Source organism: Diabrotica undecimpunctata, chromosome 5 (assembly GCF_040954645.1).
Source record: "Diabrotica undecimpunctata isolate CICGRU chromosome 5, icDiaUnde3, whole genome shotgun sequence".
Lineage (NCBI taxonomy): Eukaryota > Metazoa > Arthropoda > Insecta > Coleoptera > Chrysomelidae > Diabrotica > Diabrotica undecimpunctata.
Window position 1 is genome coordinate 13894366 of NC_092807.1, and position 26423 is coordinate 13920788.

At 32.6% G+C, this 26423-nt stretch overlaps 2 protein-coding genes across 2 annotated transcripts; one reads left to right on the top strand and one right to left on the bottom strand.

Moving 5' to 3' along the window:
* Nucleotides 1-1402: 1402 nt before the first annotated feature.
* On the bottom strand, nucleotides 1403-26216 carry LOC140441084 (UDP-glucosyltransferase 2-like). The gene is made up of 4 exons (XM_072531516.1): nucleotides 25767-26216; nucleotides 15109-15930; nucleotides 10591-10810; nucleotides 1403-1729 (listed from the first exon to the last, which is right to left on the bottom strand). The coding sequence occupies exons 1-4, from the start codon at nucleotides 26008-26010 to the stop codon at nucleotides 1435-1437; spliced, it is 1581 nt and encodes a 526-aa protein (XP_072387617.1). The 5' UTR covers nucleotides 26011-26216; the 3' UTR covers nucleotides 1403-1434.
* LOC140441085 (drosomycin-like) lies at nucleotides 5206-7014 on the top strand. Its single transcript, XM_072531517.1, has 2 exons — nucleotides 5206-5328; nucleotides 6749-7014. The coding sequence occupies exon 2, from the start codon at nucleotides 6757-6759 to the stop codon at nucleotides 6955-6957; it is 201 nt and encodes a 66-aa protein (XP_072387618.1). The 5' UTR covers nucleotides 5206-5328; nucleotides 6749-6756; the 3' UTR covers nucleotides 6958-7014.
* Nucleotides 26217-26423: the final 207 nt, after the last annotated feature.

Sequence of the window (26423 nt, forward strand, 5' to 3'; positions counted from 1 at the left end):
TTCACTTCATAAAGAAAAACAATTTTATTATTTAGCCTGTTTTACATAATTAATTGATACCCCAAATTAATATGTTAAATAAAATATTGTTAATACAAACTAGGCTTAAAAGAAGGTAAGTAAATGCAGTTAAATGAATATTATAAATTTATTTTCATAAAATGAATATTTTTACTGATTTTTTTTAATAACTAATGCGTGAAATTTATCCGTACAGGAGTTTTCTCGAATTAATTTATTTGTTATGTGGGTGTTTAAACCCCAGACAATACATACAAAAATATGCAAATAACACATAAAAATATGCTTACGTTGTTGGAAGAGACAAAAAGGAATTGAAAAGATAGAATCGCAGATTTTAAACTTAAATTATTTTTTACGTTGTCTCTATTACTTGCATATTGATTTTGTGAGTATAATGAAGCTTTTGTCTCAAAACTATTAAGAGTAAAACACAGCTCAGTTTTAGGAAATTGTGACGGAGAAGCCAAGAAACTAATGGAAGATAAAAGTGTACAAAACGATTCACAAATATGTTAATAAACATGACAAAAACGAATATGAATATAAATGTTAAAAAATCAAGAATGGGAAATAGTTCTGACAAAAGATTGCGTATTAATCCAATATCTTATATACTAAAACGCTAAGCCCTTTTCTTGTCCACCACTTTACTCAAAAACCATATTAGATAATTAAAATATTTTTTCGGAATATTATTAGTATTACGTATGAGATTGTCAAGATATACTTTTGGTACAAAAATTCACTTCCGGTTTTGAGATGACCGGAAGTTAAAATTTACTTTAAGTTTTAGACCCCACAATGTATATATGGATCGAAAGGTCTCGTCGAGACGAATCTAAATATGTACTTCCGGTTGCGATCCGACACCGGAAGTGACCTGAAACGCGCATAAAACGTCAAGATAGAGCAAATCTGACATCGGATTCGTGATCAGCATGCAAAATTAACTGCTAAATGATATCCATGTCGACATTTGAGGAACTAAAAATTGCATTCCGGTTTTGAGGTCGACTTCCGGTTTCGTTTTTATTAGTCAAATCAATAGAGAATTCAACGTAGAGTTCAAAAATGTAAGTTCACGAAATTATCATTTATAGTTTTTGAGTTATTGATAAAAGTATTTTTACTTCCGGTCATTGTATATGTTGTATATTTTTCTCGCAAAATAAAAATTTCATTTAAAAAACTCGATGTCGAGTTGGTCCGCTAGTTACTATTTGTTACGTTAAATGTTTTCATTGTTTGTTAAGTTAATGAAAGATGATGAAGACGGATGAACGAAATATTGTGAAATTATCGCTACTCTTGAACGTAATCACAATTATTATACAATGTTTTCTTGCCTTTTAGTATTTTTATAAAATAAAATAAGAAATTATACAGTTTGTAAATAGAATTGTTATCTATCTACTGCTTTTTCACTTTATTTGACACCTTTTTATCACTTTTTTTACATAACTTTCCTAAAATAAAACATACAGTTTTTTTAATTAAAAATAATACTATAAATATAACACTAAATAAAACAACAAACACATCTACTAAATAATATTGATACCAAGCCATGTCTAGGTAGTTCACTCTTAAATGGTTTGCTCCGTTATGCTTTACGATGTATTCTATCCAGTATACTGCATCATCCATCGGTTTTACTTGTCGATCATGAAATATTTTTGAGCGGGTTTTAACATTATCGCGGTACCTGAAATAATAAATTAATCAAAATTAAGCTGCTTGCACAGTAGACTACATATATGCAGTATTGATAAAAGAAAAAATTAATAAAAGCGCAACATCAAGGGTAAAATTTTATTTTAATGCATTACCATTTACAATTTACAGGAATAGGCATGAGACCTATGCATCAGCATTGATTATAAACCACCCCCATGAGCATGAGCATTGTGTGGTTTATAATCAATGGCATGAGTTAAAAGAAATGACCAGGGACACGGATATTTGTAGTCGGAAAATACACGACATCATGATAATCCAGAGAGAGAGAGAGAGAGAGAGAGAGAGAGACCATTTACAATTGATAGAATCTTACCACAAGTATTTAATCTGCTATGGGAGTATATTTTTAAGAAACATAAGTAGGTAAACATGGGATTCAACGCTACATCGAAGATTAAAAATTAATGCCTTTCGCTTCGTTGACAAAATCGTGCTGATCTCAGGCAATCTTAAATAATCTCAAGCGTTGTGACACTACAATCTGTGTCAACTGAGGTGGATTTAAAAATTAACCTTAAAAAAGACCCAGTATATGAGAAACTTAGTTCCTAGCACTAACATATCCACAAAAAATTCAGACATTGAAAACGTAATATCTTGGAAATATTTGGGCTACGAACATAAAATACAAATATACATCACCAAACCTGCGACATTAAAAAACACATAAAATTAGAATTGGCGACTTTGAGAACATACATTTTTTTACTATATTTACTTTGTAGCATTTGAAATATATTGAAATCCCCTCGTATATGTATTAAATTGAAATCCCCTTATATATGCATTATAATAACGAAGAATTTTTTCAATGTTTCTTAGTTCGTATCTTTTAATTTAAGGCCCAAATAATATTTCGTTCTTTTCACGTAGCCAAGTCGATAATAAATCATTTTATTGTTTGTTTATGTCACAGGCGCAAATTCTTCGATATTTCTTTGTTCAAACCGCCCGATATTGCGTTTTCTAATAAATGATTTGCGTTTCAACCATCGTTTGTTTATTCTAACTTATGCGATCAATTTTTAAAGATAATTTCATCACTCTCGCTGGAGCTGCGGTCAAGTCAAGAGTGATTGGCTCCAGCGTTATGTCCAAATTCACGTCGACTTTGTAGTTTTCTTTTTTTTATCCCTTTTGAGGGAAATCTTCGTCTTACGTTATGGAAAACAATTTTTAGTAGCAGTTAATAATGTGTATGCCGTCTAATTTTACCTGTTCCTGTTTTTTAAGAGGCGGAGTCATAAGTTTTGTGTCCAGTGCCGGCTTCGGCCTCAAATGGTCGATCCAATTCGCAGTGTGAGATGCGGTCCTTTTGTTCGTGTGTTCGTGTCCAGAGAATTCAACTCCAGTTTACAGGAACTTGTGTTTTTTGTGAAATCCAGGTAACTTTTGTTTAAATGTTAAAGTAAAGACGGGCATTTTTTAAAAAAAGTAATAATTGCTTTCGTTAAAATTTAAAAATAGTAATATTTAATATTGTAAATTTTGGGTTTTGACTTTAGCTGTTATTTTATTTGTTTTCAGTTTTTAAAATTTATTGTTAACATATGACAGCTAGCTTTATTATTTTCGATATTTATTTGTTTTGTTTGTTTAAAAAAAAAGGTTAATCTCTGTACGGTAACATTTGTAAGTTTTTGTAGTATCTCCAATTCCTGGAGGTTGTAAACAGATAACACATGTAAGTTTTTTTGTATTTTTGTATTTTGCGACTATTGTTGTAACATTTTTGCATTGTCTATTTTGTAACTGTTTGTGGAGATACAGCAATAAATGTTAAATTTTGTTTCTTAACATTTTGTTTATTTTTTTTTAACTTATCCTTTTTTTGAGTTTAATTTAAAAAAGATATGTTTTGCATTTCTAATAATTATTTCGATAGTTACAACTAGCTGTTGTAATGGTTATAATTAGAGTAAAAGTGGCGCCCTTTCTAAATTACTAGAGGTGTTTCCTGTTACTTTTTGTTTTGTTTGTCCCATGAGATTCATGACCCTTTGTTTCATATTTTTGTAGTTGCCCCAATCTGAGCCCTTGTCATTTACTTACCCACGACCCCAGCTCTCCTAACAAACCCTGAGTGCCGTTCGCATAAGTTTCGATTTATTTTGCTTGCCCTATCTTCGCCCCCATAATTTCTGTGTCCAATTTTCTACCCCTAATATAATAATACCCCATGTGGTAGGCAAAATATACCGTTACAACTTTCCTTAGACTCTTTAAATTTATTTGTTAGTAATATGTCTTTTTTAATTCCACTTCATTGTTCTATATACTGTAAACTATCTTTATCATTTACTTCTATCTATTATTGTTTTATTGTATTCACAAACATAGATTAATTTATTCTAGTTCTCCTGTTTACTCTTCCCTATCACTAGTTAAGTCCTATATTGTTCACCTATTTCAGCAATGAAGTTTCCGATTATTATTTTATATCTCTTCTATGCTTGCTCTTTGTATTATTATACGATTCGTATAAGTTTTTGTATAATTCTTCCTGCTCATATACGCTCTTCTTTTATTTGTAGGAGCATAAACATTTAACAATATTATCATATAATATATCACCGTAAAAGTTGCCCAAATAATCTTTTCCGATACTGGTTCATAATCTATTAAAGAATTTTTACTTCTTAAACTGAAAGTATCGTCACTATCTTCTCCTATTTAACCGAATATATTATTCAGGCAAAATTACAACTGACTGGTTAAAATAATATTCGTAACAGTTCCAAAAATGGTAGAAGTAAAAGATTATAGTCACTAATTACTTGTCTTACGAAACATTTCCTAAACGGTTATCTACGAGACAGGCTCAATTATCGATTCAAAAGTCTTATACCAATATCGAAATTTTTGTTTGCTTCATAGATCACAAGAGACTACTCAAGATCGCAACTGACACCAACGATATTTGAATTATGCAAGAACTGTAATGGAACTAAACAGCAAAAATATTAATCAACAGAGATGTATTCACAGATATCTTTAACGTATATAATAGAGTATGTAAAGGCTGCATATTGTCCAGAAAGTAATCTAGCTCACATTATATTATACTTCTTGAACTAAAAATATTGCCACTCTCTTCTCGTGCTTGTGAGACTTTGGAGTCTTAATGTCAGAACATTGATCAGCATTGAATCATTTAAAATGTGGACTTTAGAGAGACTTTAGAGAGAGAGAGCACAAGAGAATATAAGGTCTTTTATTCAAGTTGATGTAAGGTTGAATTTCACGGATTAATTAAATAAATCAGTAAAAATATTCACTGTATGAAAATAAATATGTATATAATATTCATTTAATTGCATTTACTTATCTTTTTTAAGCTTAGTTTGTACTAACAATATATTTTTTAACATGTTAATTTTGGGGTATCAATTAATTATGTAAAACAGGCTAAATAACAAAATTGTTTTTCTTTATGAAGTGAAAAACAATATTCATATGGTTTTTATCAATTTTATCATCATCAAAAGTTTTAGTATATAAGTCACGGATATACAATTACAAAGCATCACAATATTTTATCCTCAAAAAAGCAAGTTTTATATTGTAAGTATGATACTATTTCACCAAGTACGCAACATTTTATTTTTTATGATTGTTAATAAAATGGTTTCAATTTTGTAAAAGGAACTTTTTGCTGTAAATATTGCACTTTTATTCCCATAAAAAATTGTACAAGCAAACAAAATACTATTTTGAGGAAAGCCGAATTTCATCGTGCATCTTAGCCACTTCTAACACTCAATGTATCTAGATTCTTCTTCATGATCCATCCATCCAATGGCACTACAGCCCAAATCGGGCCTTGGCCTCCTTCAACAGGCTTCTCCAATCATCTCGATTTACCGCTGTTCTTTTCCATGAACGCGTTCCCAGGCAGCTCCTGGCATTCTCATCGACTTCGTCTTCCCATCTCTTTTTAGGTCTTCCAACAGGTCTTTTTCCCTGCATTCTTGCATTTAATAATTTTCTGGGGAGTATATTTCTCTTTTATACCTAATTCGCCAGTTGTTGTTTTTTTTTTAATGATCCATTATTCTTTTATTATTTATTTTAATTTCAGATTTATCTCCTGATTTGTCATTGTATCCTTTTTTTTTCCTTTGCTGTTCTTTCTTCTCATTTTGTGCTTTTAGTTCATTTTTCTGGATGCTTTTTCCCATTTTCCTTCTTGGTGTTTTAATCCCTGTGGTTTCGATTATTTGTTGTGTTCTACTTGTGCCAGGCCTTGTTTCTGCAGAGTACGTCATAATGTTACACCATGTTACAAATCTAATATAATATGTCTGGTTTTAAACCGCACATTTTTCCATGAAGACGTCTGGCCAGCATTAACGTAGTCACCGCTTTCTTGGTTATGTGATTGAACTCTAGTTGTAAGTAGTCTCTATCTGCTGATTACAGGTAAACCTTTTATGTGACTCTAGTATTACCCCAAGCTACCTTATATTACTATATTTAGATACACACAATTCGGTTTATTCCTCTAAATTATCCATTTTTGTAATTTTATGATTTTGGACGTCTAGGAACTGATGTTACATACTGTATTTAAAATTCATTCTGTAACTATAGTCTAAAAACATAATATTCATTCGGGTTTGAAAAAACGACAGTTAGCCAAAGAAGGCTGATAGTAAAGATTTAACACCATTTCACTTAAGGCAAGTTAAAAAAAAAAAGAAAAATGTGAAGGTTCTTTTAATCTGCAACATCTGTTTCGTAACCGTATAAGTATAAGTACACTATATGTTTCCTCTCATACCTCTGTGTGTGACTACAGTCTGTATGGCTTATGCAGTATTATTTAGGGCTAGGTCGCACGTCAGTTCACAATGTAGAAATCCCTACGCCCCAATTTTATTACCTGACGTTAATAGTTCATATAATTTACAAATGTAGTGTGTTTCTGCAACTTTATTTTCCTTGAGATTTTTAGTTTTAAATATAAATAATCTTTTTGCAGGATTCAATATGAAAGTATTATACCTCTTGGCCGTTCTTTTCCTGCTAACCGTCAGCGCTAAAACTGCCTTTGGTGACTGCCTTTCAGCTAATTATGGAGGTCCTTGTGCAGTTTGGGATAACGAAACCTGTCGTCGCGTATGCAAAGGAGAAGGAAGAGTCAGTGGCCATTGCAGTCCTAGTTTGAAGTGCTGGTGCGAGGGATGTTAGATATTTGAACTTACAGATGTACCAAATTATATATTAATTATATTCAATTATTATTAATTCTTGTTTTATTCCTTTTTTTAAGTACTATACATCACACTAGATGAAGAAAAAAACGAAGGCTCGTTATAGCTTTATTATGGCTGTTTATTATATACTAAATAACTTTATTTGACTGCTGGAAACTATCAAGGGACAGAACGTGAGTCCATTTTACTCTAATATAATAAGAAATAGAAAAATGTCAATGGTAATAATAATAATAATCATAAAACTGGGACTTCTACAAACAAACCATCTCCCATATTATCAATACGTTCCTGAGAGTATGCTTGAGAATGACAACTACAAGCTATACTGCGATCGCACTATGCTCACAGACCAAAGAGTGGCACATAACAGACCAGATCTCGTGCTGGTTAATAAACTAACAAGACAAACAACACTAATCGATGTAGCGATACCTAACAACAATAATCTGCGTGTTAAGTATAACGAAAAGATCGCCAAGTAAAGAGATCTGGAAATACAAATAAAGAGACAATGGAGAATGGAAAGTACCCAAACTTTACCTATTATTCTTTCTACCACTGGAGTCATCCCGAAGAACGTCCTAGAAAACATAAAAAAGCTGGGTCTAAATAAACATCTATATAAGATCATGCAGAAAGCTGTGCTACTTTCGACGTCCAGATGCGTCCGAAAATTTTTGGGAGATACACCGACGTACCAGGTCACCTAGGACTCGATAACATGAAAAAAGTCCCACCAGGGCTCAATCCTTTTGATACCGTAGGTATCTGGGATGAGCGAATGTTCCCCTTAGAGGGAGTGTGAGCCGTATGGCTAAATCTGGATCATAATAAAGGAGACAATTGAGAATGGAAAGTACCCAGACAGTATCTATTATTATCTATTACTGGTATTATTCCCAAAAACCTCTTAGAAAACATAAAACAGCTAGGCCTAAATGAACATATCTATAAGACCATGCAGAAAGCTGTACTCCTCGCGACCTCCAAATGTGTACGAAAATGTTTGGGAGATATTCCAGCATACCAAGTCACCTAGGGCTCGATAACACGGAAAAAATCTGACCAGAGGTCAATCCTTTTGATACCCTAGGTATCTGGAATGAGTTAATGTTCCCCTTAGAAGGACTGTGAGCCGTATGGCTAAATCTGGATCATAATATCCAAGCAAACCATCTCCCATATTATCAATACGTCCCAGAGAGTATACATACAACAGACCAGAACTCGTACTTGATAATAAACCAACAAGACAAACAACACTAATTGACGTGGCAATACCTAACAACAATATTCTGCGTGTTAAATACAACGAAAAGTCTATACTTATTATTCTTTCTACTGTTGGAGTCATTCTGAATAACCTCCTAGAAAAATTTAAAAAACTGGGTTCTTAATAAACATCTCAATAAGACCATATAGAAAGTTGTAATACTCTCGACGACCAGATCTGTACAAAAATTTTTGGGAAATACTCTACCGTACCAAGGCACCTAAGACTCGATAACACGAAAAGAGCCCCAATAGAGCTTAATCGTTTTGATACTGTAGGTGTCTGGGATGAGTGAATTTTCCCATCAGAGAGCGCGTGAGACGTGTATGGCTAAATCTGGTATATATATATATATATATATATATATATATATATATATATATATATATATATAATATAATAACGGATTTATTACGGCTGTCGCCGCTTCTCCGCCCCCAATTTCCATCTTTTTCTGTCATATGCAGTTGCCTCTTCTAGGTCTCTTGCCGCCATTGCTTCATCAATTTCGTTGCGCCAACTTCTCCGTGGTCGTCCTCTCTTTCTTCTTTCAGGAGGGATCCATTCCAGTACTCTCCTAGGCCATCTGTACTCTGGCATTCTGTTAACATGTCCGAACCAGATTAATTGTTTTCTTTCTATGTCATCATTGATATTTCTCTCCATTTTCACTTCGTTTCTTATTTGTTCGTTTCTAACTCTCTCCAGTTTTGATCTACCGCAGCTTCGTCTCAGATAATCCATTTCTGTCGTCATAAGTTTGTTTCTATTAGCTTTGGTGACGTCCCATACTTCCGAACCGTAAAGTGTAATACTTTGGACTATACTACCGTAAATGTGTTTTTTGGTTTCTCGTCGAATTGTTTTTTGCCAGAGAAAAGAGTTTAAGGCACGGGTCGCTGCTCTGCCCTTGTTTATTCTTTCCCTGATTTCATCTGCGCTATTTCCCTTCTTGTTGAAAATGACCCCCAAATATTTGCAGGATTGCACGCCTTTGATTTTGTCGTCTTCCAAGACTAGGTCACATATTTCATCTGTTCCTACTGAGAGATATTCACATTTTGTCATATTCATGTTTAGACCTGCCACCTCATATTCTTCTTGCAGTTTTCTTACCATATAGCTAAGATCGTAGCTGTCTTCGGCAATTACTACCTGGTCATCCGCAAAGAAAAGTGTATATAGCTTGTTTTCTTCCACCGTTATTCCCATGTTTCTACATTTTTTTACCCATTTCACTAAGGATCTGTCCAAATAGATTTTAAATAAGGTGGGTGACAGACAGCAGCCTTGTCTTAGTCCTTTTGTTGTTTGAAAAGGAGAGGTGATTTCTTGTCCCATTTTAATTCTTGCAAAGTTTTGTTCGTAATATTTTTGAGTGGCGTTAATAAGAATTGGGTTTATTTTCAAGTTACCCATTTCTATCCATAGTTGGGAGATCGGTACACTGTCATATGCTTTTTCCAAATCTATTAAAACTATATGAGTTTCTCTATTTCTCTGCACTCGTTTTTCCATTGCAATTTTTAATGTGAAGATATTATCCATAGTGGAGCGTCCGGCCCTAAATCCCGCTTGTTCTTCGGGTTGTTTGTCTTTAATATCATTTTCTATCAGGTTTCGTAGTACTTTTGAGTATAGTCGGCCTATAGTAGCAATCACTGCGATCCCTCTATAGTTTTTAGGATCCATCTTTGTGCCTTTCTTGTGTATTGGAGAGATATACGATTGTCTCCATTCTTCTGGAACTTCTTCTCTGGATCATTAAATCTAGATTATTAAATACTTAAATCAATATGTCATTATCTTCGGATTAAATAGTATCATCATTATCATCAATATATGTGCCATTAACCAAATAACTTCCTGAGCTGATAAGCTTTAGCTTCTTCCGTGGTTATTGTTAGTTGGTACCCTGGAAACCATCAAGGTCTTCTAACTCTATTGCCATAAATTGGTCGCATTGTTCCTGTACTGATCCTGTCCCAAGTTAACATACTCGTTTTCTAAACTAACTGCACCGTACTGATGACAACCAAATAGTCAGAAATACGTATTTACGGTTGCCTTCCATCGATATACCTATTTTGTTTTTTGTTTTCCTGATTTGCGAGACGTTTAATTACATTTTACCTTAACTATTCACTTTTCACTGTGAAACTTTTCTGTTTATATACGAATATATATATATATATATATATATATATATATATATATATATATATATATATATATATATATATATATATATATATATATATATATATATATATAGACAATTGACAATGATACAATGAGAGAATGCATAAGACAAAAGCAAAAAATACTTACTTTTTATTTGATATGACTTCCTCGATAGTAGAGGAAAGTAATTCTTCTGTTAGCTCTTGCATTTCTATGACTTTTGTGTATCCATCACTTTCTGACTGTCTGGCATTCTTCAACTGATCGCCGAGAACAGGAATAGCTACAGTTGGAACTCCGTGATATACTGTCTCAATCGTACTCAAAAATCCCCCGTGTGTTATAAATAGTTTGATATTCGGATGTGCTGAAAAACAAGTATTTATGTAAATAAAAACAATATATTCAGATAGAGCGGTCTTACAAAAAATTAGTGGATGAAATACGCCTTCTTTTCTTATGACGGTTTTCCACTAAATGGACAAAACAAAAATAAAACACAAACTGGTGTCGAATAAAACAAAATTTTTCGCAAACTTTTTGAAGACTGGCCTGTTTTTAGAGTTTTGTTCTTCCGGTCTCGCTGGTTAACGAAGAAAAGCTGTACTTTGCCTTCCTCGTGGTAACCAGTGGAAAAGGAATAAAAACAAAAACAAGACTCAAACATAATATAACCCGCTTGATGGAAATAAGAGTTTTAGGTTTGTTCCAATTTTGTTCTAGTTTATTAGGTTCTAGAAAACACAAACAAAACATAAACTCAACTGTGCGTTTAGTGGAAAATCGGACAAAATGTTATAATTTCTACCATAATCACTGTTTGATCGTTGCTCTGAACAATTAAATAGAATTTAGTAAATAATGAATGGTTTTATTTAAAAATTACCAACTGATATTAAAGGATATTTTCTTTTACTATTGCGATATAAGTAATTTGTATATTCCAAATAGACGACAGGTTTTGTTTATGACCCCGATAAAACGAGAACGCTGAAAGTGGTTTTATAAAAATACCTGGAATTTAGTAAATAATAAATAGTTTTATTTAAAAATTACCAACTGGCTTTACTTCTCTTCTTCGAATCTTGCCTTTTATAAATAATAAGGGCAATCGGTATTGACGCACTTCCTACGAGTAGTTAGTAGAAAAGATGATGTTTGTGCCAAACCCTGACTGTTCTTCAGCGTGCAAAGATACTCCCCTTAATCCTCCGTTCATCGGGTGTGGTCTGTGAGTCTACGATAAAATAAAAATTTTGGATAATTCTCTCATTTTATTTTTTTAAATTTCTGCCTTTTCAGTACATTCCTAGAAACTAAATACCATTCGTTTTTTTTATACAAAACTGTTTTTGCTGCTGCTAGCTGCTGCATGGCCGTTTGTCCTGACAGACCCCACCCGATCAAATGTGTAACAATATTTGCACTGGTTCTTAGTTGTATTTTTCTTGCAATCTTGTTTCACTTGACAACCCTGTGCATTTTTGTGAACTGGATTATTCGGTTGTTCCGAGAAAATACGTCAGTTCACCGATAAAAACACTGCCGTATCATATATACCGAAGAAAGGAAAAAATGTGATTGCTCTTTCCACTGTGCACAGAGATGATCGGATTGATGAAGATACTGGTGATCAGAAAAAACCAGAAATAATTACTGTTTATAATTCCACAAAGAGTGGAGTAGATGTTGTAGACAGAATGATCACATCATCTTATGTTTCCAAAAATACGAAACGTTGGCCAATGGTAGTAGTTTATAATCTCTTTAATCTCGCAGTAATTAATGCATTTGTAATTTACAAAGGCAACAACCCAGATGGAAAAATTTCCAAAACTTGAAGATTATTCCAAAAAAAACTAGTTATGGAATTGGTACAGGAGAGTGTACGACGGTAAGCAGTTGGCACGCATTTGACAAAAGCTGTGCGTGCTTCGGCCTTGAGACTCTCAGGCATTGAGGTCGACGTTGTACGAGAGCCCCAGTCAGGTAAGAGAGGAAATTGTAAATATTGCAAAAGACACAAAACTCGCTTTTTTTGCAAAATTTGCAAATCCCAGCTATGTATGGACCACATAATGGCATGCTGCAAAGATTGCTTAGAAAATTTGACCACCAAAGTTTGACCACTGTAGTTTGTGTCCACAATTTAATTTTTTAGTTTATATATGTTTTCGTAGTACTTTGTTTGTTTCTAATTAAAGTTTCAACTTTTTTTTTTTGTTTTTTTTTTTCATTATTTAGTCGCTGTTTACAAATTTGAAAAAATATGCGTTGAAATTGTAAACATTTTTAAAATTTACCTAATACAACTTAAAAAAAATTTGGAATTGTTTCTGTACTAAACATTATATAGTAATGTCATCAAATGCGATAGTCTGTGGACTAGAACCCATTTCGATGCGCATCGCCCCGCCTCGAATTTTCCCATTGGCTCTTGACCTGGAAATCCCTATTTATCGCTCGAACAACGCATATAAATATAGGCGATTTTCAGGTCAGCCAGGTCAGTCCCTCACGGGCTCTCCGAGAGCTTAGTGCTCTCGGGGTTCTGCTCCTGTTCTATTTTCCATACTCTGTGGCTGAGAGTTATTTTCAACTTTAACTTGGTGTTTTTATTTCGACAATCCTTTGTCATGTAAGAAAATATCTTGTCTTTCTCAAGACAAGCCATCGGAAGACCACAACCTAATGTGCCATTTTCGACGAGGAATTTGTTGTGTAAGAAATATCTTGCCTTTTTCAAGGCAAGACACCGAAGATATAAATATTTTCCAAGTCCATAACCCGAAAATGGACTTAAGTAGAGGAGCTCTCGACAGTATATTCGAAGCCCTCTACAGAGCACCCGGAGACAACAGAAGGTGGTTAGACCCTTATTTGTTCCCCCGAGGTGACATGGCGCCCGACAACGTGGTTAAAATCCGAACCCACGACCCAGCTCGAATTCACAGAAGGCAACACACCATTGATTTCAACATGGGTTGAAGTCAAGAGAATAATGGGGAGAACCACGTAGTGTTAGAAAGCAATACTCTAACACTCCGGCATCGAGGCCTTCTGCAGACCTGATTCCTTCGACGTGTAGACACCTTTGACGAGCCAGGCTTCTTCGAAGTTAGAAGCCCCAGATGCCGATGGAAGTCCCGGAGTAGACCCAGTCATCGCCCCCCTACCGAAAGTGGTCGGACGACCACGTAGGCTTCGGCACACTGGTACCCTACGAAACCCCGTTGGATATGGCAGATGGGATCCGGACGACCGAAAAGAAGACGAACCCGTTGGAGGAGTTGGCACACCGACCGAGGATGGACCTGTAGGAGCTTGAGATGCCGTCATCACCACCGACCTCCCCCCGTAAGTGTGTTGTGTGAATTATTTTGAACATTTTTACTTATATTTTTATGCATATTTTCTTGTGTATTTTCACATGTATTTTTAATCTATTTTTTATTCAATAAATATTTTTCCCAGCCGCAGAGTCTCCAGAGGAGGGGGGATGTCATCAAATGCGATAGTCTGTGGACTAGTACCCATTTCGATGCGCATCGCCCCGCCTCGAATTTTCCCATTGGCTCTTGACCTGGAAATCCCTATTTATCGCTCGAACAGCGCATATAAATATTGGCGATTTTCAGGTCAGCCAGGTCAGTCCCTCACGGGCTCTCCGAGAGCTTAGTGCTCTCGGGGTTCTGCTCCTGTTCTATTTTCCATACTCTGTGGCTGAGAGTTATTTTCAACTTTAACTTGGTGTTTTTATTTCGACAATCCTTTGTCATGTAAGAAAATATCTCAAGACAAGCCATCGGAAGACCACAACCTAATGTGCCATTTTCGACGAGGAATTTGTTGTGTAAGAAATAGACACCGAAGATATAAATATTTTCCAAGTCCATAACCCGAAAATGGACTTAAGTAGAGGAGCTCTCGACAGTATATTCGAAGCCCTCTACAGAGCACCCGGAGACAACAGAAGGTGGTTAGACCCTTATTTGTTCCCCCGAGGTGACAGTAAATGATTTGTTTAAAACGTTGATGCGAAATTAACAATAAAATATATGCTGTTGCTCGGGAGGCGGTATTTCATTTTGGTCCTCACAGACCACACCCGACCAAAAGTGTTTCAGATTGGTCACCCGATGAATAGAGGGTTAAAATCAAGTTTTCAGGATCTTTACTGTTTTTTAATGTTTATTTTCGACTTATTTATTACTTTTTTGATAGTCTTTCATTCTGATTATATATTCCGTCTTTATGTATACCCTTTTTATTTCTTCTAAATAAAGCAATACTTGAAAAGTTAAGAAGTTACATTAAATGTATTTCGATATTTTTATACATCGACAAAATATTGATTTAGTGGGGGTGTCATTAAGGCAATCAAAATAAAGTTTAGCATTAAGTTAGCAGCATTACTATAATTTAAGTTGTTAATTTTATGAATGTACAAAGTTAGTATTATAAATTATTGTTGTTAGGAACATTATATAAAAGTATTATACGACTTAATCCATGTAAACGACTTATCTGGAAGTAATTTCCCGAAAAATCGTTAGAGTATATTTTAGGTAAAGCAGTTTTAAAATTTATCCAATTGGCCTTGTTTCTGGTATTAACAAATCAAATCAAAGAAGAATAAATTACCAAAATGGCAAAATCACTTACCCAATAAGTCAGACTGCGGCAGCCACTTCTGGATTTTTACATTGGCCGGTTTACCAGGCATATTATCGTCTTCGAATTTCCACAAAACTTTCTCCTTTCTCTTCGAAAACGCTTTCATCAAAGCTTGCCTAGTTTCTAAAGGTAACGTAGAACTTTTGACATTTGAGCCCATACTGAAATAAATGACTCCGTCTTTAGCATCATCCAAGTATTTCTGCAAGTCCTCTGGTAGCTTTTTGGGTGGCTGCACGTGAAATCCTCCAATATCCCTCATACAAGGTACCAAAGCACCCGATTTGGCCAGGCTGATGTGGGAGTTAAGAAGTACCAGGGAAGTATTGTATATAACCTTGTCAAAGTCAATATCTTTCGAGACGTATTTATGCATTAGTTCAGAATGCCGTGGATAATAAAAAACATGAAGGTTCACGTATTGCGCTAAAGAAAACAACGTATTTATTAGTCTCTGTTTAAAGTCCATTTGTCCCGAAAATCCTAGAATGATCTCGGCAACATGTGAAGGTAGCGACGGGTTTCCTACAAGATGGTTTACCCAAGAACCGGCACCATGATTGTTAAAAACAACTAAATGAGCTCCTAAATGTGGAGCAATGGCTTTTAACGCTTCAAGGTTGAATTGAGTAACTATAACCACATCGTACTTCGGTTTATCTTGAAGTAATTGTTGAGTTTTTGTATGATTTAGTGTTAGTTCAGTTATTTGGATCAATATTTTGAAAAAACCTAGCATCGCCTTGACAGGATTTTTGAAGAATTGTTGACCGTCATTTTGGGACATATTTGTCAAATGACCAAAAAGTTCTAAAATAAAAAAAGTCATTAGTAAGTTACGAAGACGGTTATAGCGATATAAAAAGAGAAGAAAAGTGCAGTAATTATCAGTAAGCAGTAATTATTTATAAACACCAATTTTTCGTTTACTTGCAATTTTTTACAGTTTTTTGCAATTAATAATAATAAATACTTAATTAATTACGAATAAAACAAAGTTGTGTTTTTGTTGGTTCCAAAAAAAAATACATTGATTGATAGTAACGATGCATTCTAATTTGAAATTAATTATTGTAGTATCAGTCAAGTATTCTCAGTTATTTTCCCATTAATATGTAAATCAGTATTGTCAATGACTGCTCGTTATTGTCAATAATCTATGAATCTGTCAACTAATTTGTTGATAACAATATAAAATTTTTACTGTTGAAGTTTTTGCCGTCATTAATAACAGCATTAACCAGAATGAAACTTCCGAAAACAGAACGGATCGAGATGTAATCATAATCAGAAATAGAGTGAGGACTGAAAAGTTCGTAATTTATTTAATGCTAAATACCCCAATGTCGAAACGAGTTCTCAATCAACAATTAGCAAAATTGAAAAAAGAATTTGGAGAAACGGGCCATATTAAAGATCTCCCCAGAATGGTAGAAAATCAATACTCGAAGCAAAAAAAACTGGACGTTGTACAGGGTGTCCCAAATTTACATTTTTAATTCTCTTTCAGCTGATATGACATATTATATATCTATTTACAGTGGTTGGAGCCACTCTGCAAATATATTGTTTATTTGACATCACGTTATAGATACTTAGAAGCAAAACGCTCAGTAACACATTCTAACATTTTATTATGTGGATAATAATCCTTCACAGTTTTGTGTACCAGAAATAAGATTAGTCAACCTAAAAAATGGAAATAACCAATTTACCCGTAACAAAAACTATTTAACAACCAGTATTAATTTTACAAAAATGTCACCATTATAATAAACATAAAAACAACAATATTAAACAACGGAACAACTTGAATTCATTTTACAAAAATTTAAAAATTATAATTAATGTTCAAAAGGCTCCCCGTTTTGTTATAATAATAATTGACACCTTTTTATTATACAGGGTGGTCCTTAAGTAATTGTACAAACAGAAACCGTAAATTCTGCACTTTAAAATATTACGATTTAAGCTAACTTGCTTTAATAAAATGTTGATATTAAGAAAGATACAGCGTGTTAAAGCGGAAATTTAAAATTTTATTTTTCGCTATAACTTTTACGTTTGTAAATATTTTTAGACAAAAATTTACAATTGGATGCTTTTGAGTAGGATAAATTATAATTGTATACATACTTTAATGTAACTGATAGAGGGCGCCACATATGTCACATGTGTGGCATAAATTTGCGCTTAACTTTTTTGTTCTTTAGGTTAGCTCTATTTGTGTTAAAAAATATTAAAGATACATTATTTTTACAAAGAAAAGGTATACTTATTAGTAACCTCAAAATTCAACCGTTTTCGAGATAATCGCATTTTATAAGTCAGCTGCATAATAATATTTGTGCGGTAAAGCACTGAATATCTGTAGATAAGCATAATTCATAGTTTATTCTTATTAAAACAACTCAAAGATGATAGTGTTACATCATAAAATGCTTTTTATGGCTGATAAATGTCTTCTTGGAGAAAAGATTCTTCATCTTCTTCTTTAGGTGCCGTGTCCGTATTCAGACGTTGGCCGTCATTATGTTTATAATTTCCTTTTTCTATCGCTTCTTTAGTTTCTATACTGGCGTTGTAGTACTTTTTCTCTATTGTTAAATGCTGAAAACCCAAAATATGTGGTTTATGCAAGATGGTATACCTCCACATTCTAGAGAGAAAGCAGTGAAAAGATACTTAAATACAACTTTTCTGAACGTTGAATTGGTCGTGGTAGTCATATTCCTTGGCAATGTGGTGAAATATTGATATAATTATTTAATTCATAAAAAATCCCAAAAGAATACTTATTTATTACACAATAAACACATAGGCAATTTAGTTCAGCATAATATTAGTTCGTTAGTAAATCATAATAGTCCATTTGTTCGAGATGTAATTATAGTTACTCGCAAGCTGTAACGTAATCATATAAATAAGTAATGTCATCGGTAGGTTATTCCGTGTGTACATAAGTAACCAATGAACGAGATACATCACAGTTTAATATATTATTTAACCTCTGGGACAAATAAGATGTAGTTACACAATATACCATAAGATTTGGATATGTAGCCAAAAGAATATATTCTTCCATTATACATTATAGCAACCACGTAGCCCAGAATTTAATCCGCTTGATTTTGGTGTATTGGGCGAATTAAATCAACGTGTTTATAAGAATCCCATAAACATTCGCAACCAACTATGGGAAGAAATAAATACTGCAGCAGTTTCTTTAGAACCAATCTTCTTCTTCTTAAGGTGCCATGCATTTCTGCGTAGGCGTCCACCGTACATCGTCTTGTCAGGTGAGATGTTAAATATTCTGGATTAAATAATTCTGTTTTTAGCAGCATTGCGAAGCATTTCATAGCTGTGGATTCCTGTCCATTGTCGAATATTGCGCAGCCATGACATTTTTTTACGTCCGAGACCTCTCCTACCCTCTATTTTCCCTTCGAGTATCAGTTGCTGAAAAGTGTATCGTTCTCCTCGTATAATGTGCCCCAAGTATGCAGTCTTCTTACTTTTTACATAATTAAAAAGTTCCCTATCCTGTAAGCCCGCTCTTCTGAGTACTTCCTCATTTCTGACCCTGTCCGTCCATGATATTCTGAGCATTCAACGCAGGCACCACATTTCGAACACTTCAAGTTTGTTAATGGAACTGGCCTTTAACGTCCATGCTTCCATTCCGTACAGGAGAACAGGCCACACGTAACACTTAAGCATCTTGTATCGGAGGTTGAAGTCCAATTTGCGATCAGTCAGAAACTTACGAAGCCTCAAAAAAGCATTTCTGGCTTGTTCAACTCTGCTCTTTATTTCATTCTCGGGGTCCCAACCCTCATTCAGCAAACATCCCAAGTATTTGAATTGCCTGACTTGTTCGATTTCTTCTCCAGAGACATATATCTTTGCGTTGGGGTAATCATTTCTACTTATAATCATTGATTTTGTCTTCTTGATATTTATTTTCAAACCCCGAGCTTCACTTGCAAGAGTTAGATCATTCAAAAGGCATTGAAGATCTTCGATGTTATCTGCCACTATGGCTGTATCATCGGCATACCTGATGTTATTAATAAATATGCCGTTAACTTTAATACCCTTATTAGAGTCTGCCACTGCTTCTGCGAAGGCTTTTTCTACGTATAAATTGAACAGCATTGGAGACAGTATACAACCTTGCCTTACTCCTTTTTTAATGGAGAAATCTTCTGTTTCGTTGGAATTTTGAAGACGTACTGTTGCTGTCTGATTCCAATACAGATTGGCAATGATTCTTATATCCTTATACTTATGCTTATGATTCTTAGAACCAATGATGCTATTTAATATGAGACGATCTTTTATGGAATATATTGACAAATGAATTAAAGAAAATGGTGGACATATCGAACACTTACTTTGACAAAAAGTTATGTTATTTAGTTTAACTATTTCTTAATTTGGTTTGTAAACAAAATGTTTTGATTATGACTTTAATTTAACACAAAACGTAAAATCCTATTATTCTGTTATTTTGTCAAATCCTATTATTAATTATCCTGCTGATATATTTATTTTATTTAATATTTCGTTAACTATTAACTTTAGTTAAAGGTATTTTATAACAAAATTCAGACATATTAATGTTTTTGTCTATTTTTCCTTCATTGCCTGGAGCCCTGTAGTGCCTTAAATCAGAATTATGCAGCTGATTTGTAAAATGCGATTATCTCGAAAACTGTTGAGTTTTGAAGTTATTAACAGGTATACCTTTTTTTGTTAAAATAATGTATCTTTAATACTTTTTGTCACAAATACAGGTAACTTAAAGAGCAAAAAAGTTAAGTGCAAATTTATGCCACATATGTGGCATATGTGGCGCCCTCTATTAGCTACATCAAAATGTGCATCAAATTATAATTTCTCATATTTAAAAGTACCCAGTTGTAAATTTTTATACATAAATGTTTACAAACATGAAAGTTATAGCGAAAAATACAATTTTAAATTTGCACTTTAACACCCTGTATCTTTCTTAATATTAACATTTTATTAAAGCAATTTGGCTTAAATCGTAATATTTTAAGATGTAGAATCTACTGTTTCTTTTTGTACAATTACTTAAGGACCACCCTGTATATCTTACACGGTTGAGTATATGCATTGGCTTCATTTTTCTAAATGCTTGATGAATGCTTTGGAATAATTCTTCCTTAGTATTAAAGTCAGTTTTATAAATACAGTTTTTTTAAAAATCGCCAAAATAAAAAAATCAGGAGGATTTAGTTCTGGTAAAAAAGGACAATAAGTTCCAATTCGCCGATTATGAAATTTTTTATTTAAATAATTTCCAAATAATGCGGCACTAAGAGGCCAGGTGCTCAATCTTGTTGAAACAAAAATGTAGGTATTCCTCTCGGCGAAACAATTCTTATCAAAAGTATTATTTAAATTCGTTTTTAAGCTACCTATGTATCCGACAGCACTTAGTTTATTGTCAAATATAATACGATAAACTAATTTATTATGATTTACAAAACACTAACGTTAAAACCGAATCTCCCTTACCTCCTGATTTTCTGAACTAAGTGAGGATTTGGGTCATTCCAATATAGTTCATTGTGTCAGTTAAATATTCCTGGACTGGATATACGAGCTTCATCGCTAAATATTACCTTTATTATTACCTATTACCTTTTAATCTAACCTACTCTACGAAATGAACATTTACCAGATGTAACAATGTATTTTATTTTAGATAAAAAAAATAGTACAATTTACGGATGTCTAAACAAACTTATTTTAAAGTAAAATTGTGGCTTATTCCCAATAAACATAGTAAATGGTCACAAGAAAAGATAACATGTCACAAGAAAATGGCTTCAGAACAATAATAAAAAAAATAGAAGACAATAATATATATTATATCGGACAAAAAATTATAAATGGAAACAAAAAAGGTAAACAAAATACTGTGTGTTCTATTTATATAACATGACGTCAACTATAAATATTTTATTTGCATAGTACATAGTTCAAAAACTGAAATTAGATATATAACATATATCATATCAGGTGAAAGATAATTAAAAATGTAAACGAAAAATGTTAAAATATGTAAGGTGTCCCATATAAATAAACATAAGTTGGTACTATATTTCCTTGGTGAGACCCCCTAAAAAAAATTCTCGTACACTACTGAACTCTTCCATAATATATCTATTAAAAGTTTTTAAAAGTTTTTTTTATTTTTTTTAATAAGTTTTTTTTTGACATTTTTCAATAATCGCCCTGTATCTAGCTAATGTGGGAATTGTTACTTTAACGAAAAGAAGAATCGTTAAGAAGTCATGACATCCTAACTACTTTTTTTCTATAAACCTCTAGTTTTCGGTATACCCTGCAAAACATACAAATTTGGGATACCCTGTACAGGTGTTTCAAGACAATTCCCATACCAGTTCTATGCAGGTCGCATTAGATAGTAATGTTCACCAATCAACTGTTGTTAAAGTGCTAAAATAAGTGGCATCCGTACAAGTACATCTGGTCCAGGAGGTGTTTAGAGATGACTTTGATAAAAGAAAAATCGAATTCTGCGAAGCCATTCAGGAACAATGTAAAAGAAATCAGGCTCGTAGAAAAGTTATTTTTGTAATACTACCTATAGGTAAAAATGAAAATGGCATTAAGATAATTAGCCCAGTCTGGTTAAAAAAAAAAGGTGGAAAAATGTTTCGCAGATATCTGAAGCTTTTAAGACATAGGTGGGAGATACTGGATGATGAATAGATGAAAAGATACTCCTAGTTTTACCTTGCGTTTTTTTTTAAGCAATAATTTATGGTCATAATTTGATTTTTTGTCTATAAATTTTTCCCTTATATTTTAAATAAACAATATTTATGTCAAGAATATCTTTATTTTCCCGGTTTTTTTAATTAAAATTGATAAATAATTTACAGAGATATTTGCAAAAAAGCAGTTTTTTTGCACTAATTTATAAATTTTATTAATCTTTTTATTAACAAAATAAAATGGTATTAATACATTTAAACATCAAGGAATTACCATCTTCTAGATTTGTGCGAAATTTCCCCCCGATCAGTCAAATATTTTATAAGTTATTTAATTTGTTTATCCCTGAGGCTAGTTATTTAAACTATTGAGCTTGCCCTATGCATGATGCTAGACACATTCAGCAAATTTCATAGGATTCTTTAAGACTTAGACTATCTCAGAAGTTAAATGCATATTGAGTTTTCATCGAAATTATTTACAAAATAAACGTTTGAAAAAGGGGTATGTTTTTTACTTATAAACAATTGTAATAACTTCTATATTTTTCAAGCTACAGACTTGTACGTACAACCATTGGATAGCTGGTAAAAAAGCTCACATTAAAAAATAAAAAACCTTCTATGACCAATAGGAACGAAGTTAGTGACTATTTTAAAAAAAATCATATCTCCATTGTTTATAAATATTAAGAAGTAAAATTTGCACAAATTTTGAATGAAAATCTAAACTTTATATTGAAACTTATAGCTATAAAATTTATCTAATTTTTCGAAACGACGGTACTTTCGAAAGATCGACATAGGAAAGTGGAGAGAATATCTGTTTCAGATCCGTTTTTTTTTTTCGGCATCGGAACTTCAAATTGCAACACGTAGGAAAAATTTACATTATGTCGGCTTCCTTTGCAGCTGCAAGCCTCTTTTTTTTATTCTGGGGTAGCTCGTCGAAATATGAATAACTACATAGTTTTCACTGGCCGGAAAATATGGGAAAACTCGGAAAAATTGAGTCCATTTGAAATTCACCCTAAATACTTATTTTTTTTTTAATGTGCTCGAATAGTCTGTCGCAGTATTAATAATGATGACATAATTTTCACCCCCGATAAATCTCGGAAAATCCCGGAAAATCAACATATGTTTTTTCATTTTATATCAATGATGTAATAATACTTATATATTTTATAAATTAAATTTCAGGTAATTTTTTACACATTATATTATTATATTCCTTATATTAATTATAATTGTTTGTATTTTTATAATTAACAATATTGATTTTTATTCTATTTTTCTTACAAATATGATATACAATATTAATCTAATCTGCCTTACTGCTTTAATAAAATAAGTCGATTTTTTCATCACTTGCCTTATTAAATTTTGCAATGTTTATTGAACTTTACTTTTTTTATTTTCTTTACATACATTGGTTTAAAAGTTAAAATTTGGTTCATTTATTCGACTTCACTGTCAGGTCTGAACCTTTTTGTTGCAGGTTGTTTGTCTTCACCTATTAAGTCAGTCTTTCCATACATTAACATATTAATGGGCGATCTTAATGCCAAGCTGGGTCAAGGTAAGATAGGAGAACAAGTAGGAAAATATGGGCTTGGAAACAGAAATGACAGAGGAGATCGATTGATTCAATTTTGCCAAAGTGAAGACTTCGTAATAACAAATACCTTTTTCAAATTACCTCCTCGACGGTTATATACATGGACATCTCCACAACATACCAAAGAAAAAATAGTGAGAAATCAAATAGACTACATTATGATAGCAAGGAGGTATCATAATGCTGTTAAATGTACTAAGACGTACCCAGAAGCTGATATAGGCTCAGATCATAACCCGGTAGTTACTGTGATAGAGGCCAGACCAAAAAAGATTAGAAGACCACACAGAAAGGCACTAGATTTAAATAAACTTAGAAACAAAAATATACGACAAGAAACAGGAGAAGAAATAAATGAAAACCTCCGTTCAGTGCAGCAACAAATTAACGATACAAACAACGTTAACCAAAAATTAAAGTACATAAATACAGCTATACAAACAGCAGGAAAGAAACATCTTACAAAAACAACAACAAAGAATAAGGGGTGGATGACACAAGATATACTAGACTTGATGGAACAAAGAAGAAAGATGAAGAATTACCCAGACAAATACAAAGAAATAAATAAACACATAAAAAAGAGAATAAAAGAAGCCAAAGAGGAGTGGATTAAAGAACAATGTGAAGAAATGGAAACCTATGAGAAAAAGTACGATGCGTTCAATATGCACAAAAAAGTAAAAGAGATAACAGGAAGCATAAAGAAATGCCAAATAGGTAAACTAAACAAAGATGGAAATCGTATTTTAGATCTAGAGAATAACATAAAAAGATGGACAGAATACCTGAATGAATTATTTGAAGACGATAGAAACAACTTAACTCAGATAATCAATGCAACTGGGCCAGACATATTAAAAGAAGAAGTAGAATACGCAACAAGAAACGCTAAAAATAAAAAAGCAAATGGACCTGATGAAATTCCTACAGAACTGTTGAAGCTTTTGAATGATAAATCCGTAACCATAATATTCAATTTTGCAGCGAGGGAGCTAAAACAGTTTCCCCTCCACTTTCCTATGTCGATCTTTCGAAAGTAACTTCGTTTCGAAAGGTTTTAAGTTTCGAAAAATTGGATTAATTTTATAGCTATAAAAATCAATATAAAGTTTAGATTTTCATTCAAAATTTGTGCAAATTTTACTTCTTAATGTTTATAAACAATGGAGATATAATTAACAAAAAAATTGTCGCTAACTTCGTTCCTATTGTTCATAGAAGGTTTATTTTTTTTTGTTAAATGTGAGTTTTTTTACCAGCTATCTAATGGTTGTACATACAAGTCTGTAGCTGTAAAATATAGAAGTTATTACAATTGTTTATAAGTAAAAAACATACCCCTTTTTCAAACGTTTATTTTGTAAACAATTTCGATGAAAACTCAATATTCATTTAACTTCTGAGATAGTATAAGTCTTAAAGAATCCTATGAAATTTGTTAAATGTGTCTAGCATCATTCATAGGGCAAGTTCAATGGTTTAAATAATTAGTCCCAGGGATAAACAAATTAAATAACTTTTAAACTATTTGACCGATCGGGGGGAAATTTCGGACAAATTTAAAGGACGGTAATTCCTTAATGTTAAAATGTATTAATAACATTTTATTTTGTTAATAAAAAAATTAATGAAATTTATAAATTAGTGCAAAAAAACTGCTTTTTTGCAAATATCTCCGTAAATTATTTATCAATTTTAATTGAAAAAACGGGAAAATAAAGATATTCTTGATATAAAAAAAATGGTATAAATATTGTTTATTTAAATTATAAGGGAAAAAACTTATAGATAAAAAATCAAATTCTGACCATAAATTATTGTTTAAAAAAAACGCAAGGTAAAAATAGGAGTATCTTTTTATCTATTCGTCATCTAGTAACCCCTACCTATGTCTTAAAAGCTTCAGATATCTGCGAAACATTTTGCCGTGAAATCGATGATTTTTGTATAACCAGACTGGGCTAAATGCCTGTCAAAAGAATAATAGCTTTACTCCACAAACCATGGAAAATCCGAAGAAATATGGAAAGTACGAAGAAATGTAAGTTATTGTTTTTGCGTAACATTTGTTGTAATTTTTTGGCAACTGCTAAAAAAAATATTAAATAAGTCTGTCCTTTCTGACCTGTCTTTACGATTTTTCATTTTTTAAGGTAATAATATAAAGATAAAATTGTCATTCTATGTTGCGTGAGTATTTTATATATTAAATTTACAAAAAAATGAATAAAAATAGTACTTACCCATTTGTTGATCGTATAACCCCTCCATAATAATCTGCTTATATTTATCATTAGGTGGTTTCTTTTCTTCAAAAACTGTCAAAATAGTAGATTCATGTCCGGCTCTAGCGAGCCCTTTCATAAGTTCATTTCCTAGAAAGTAGTGACTCGGAGCAGCGAATGGGAATATTCCCAAAATTTTATAACTACTGGTATAACACACACATGACAAAAATAGAACCGTTAGCACTTCTTTCGACTTCATCGCGGATAACAAGTGACTTTAACTCGAAAAGATTTATTTTCTTTGGTTATCTAATAATTTTGTAGATAGCTATCGAAATTATTTGCATGTTAAATAAACATGTTTACCAAACTATTAAAGTGTTGGCAAAGTAATACTACGACGAGACTTGCACTTGCGTTGAATAGTTTGAAGTGGTTTGAATTATATTTGAAGGTCGGTGACAATTTAATTGATAGTAACTGAGAACCGTGAGCATCATTGACTTTTGTTTTGTTTAAAAACGGAAATGCATCTATGCACGTAATGACATCATAATGAACTTACAACACCTATTTAACAAAACTGGTTAAATAGATAGATTTCTTTGGATAACTTTGGAGCGACAAACATCTTAGTTTTCCTAGTATAAATTTATAATATTATAATTTATA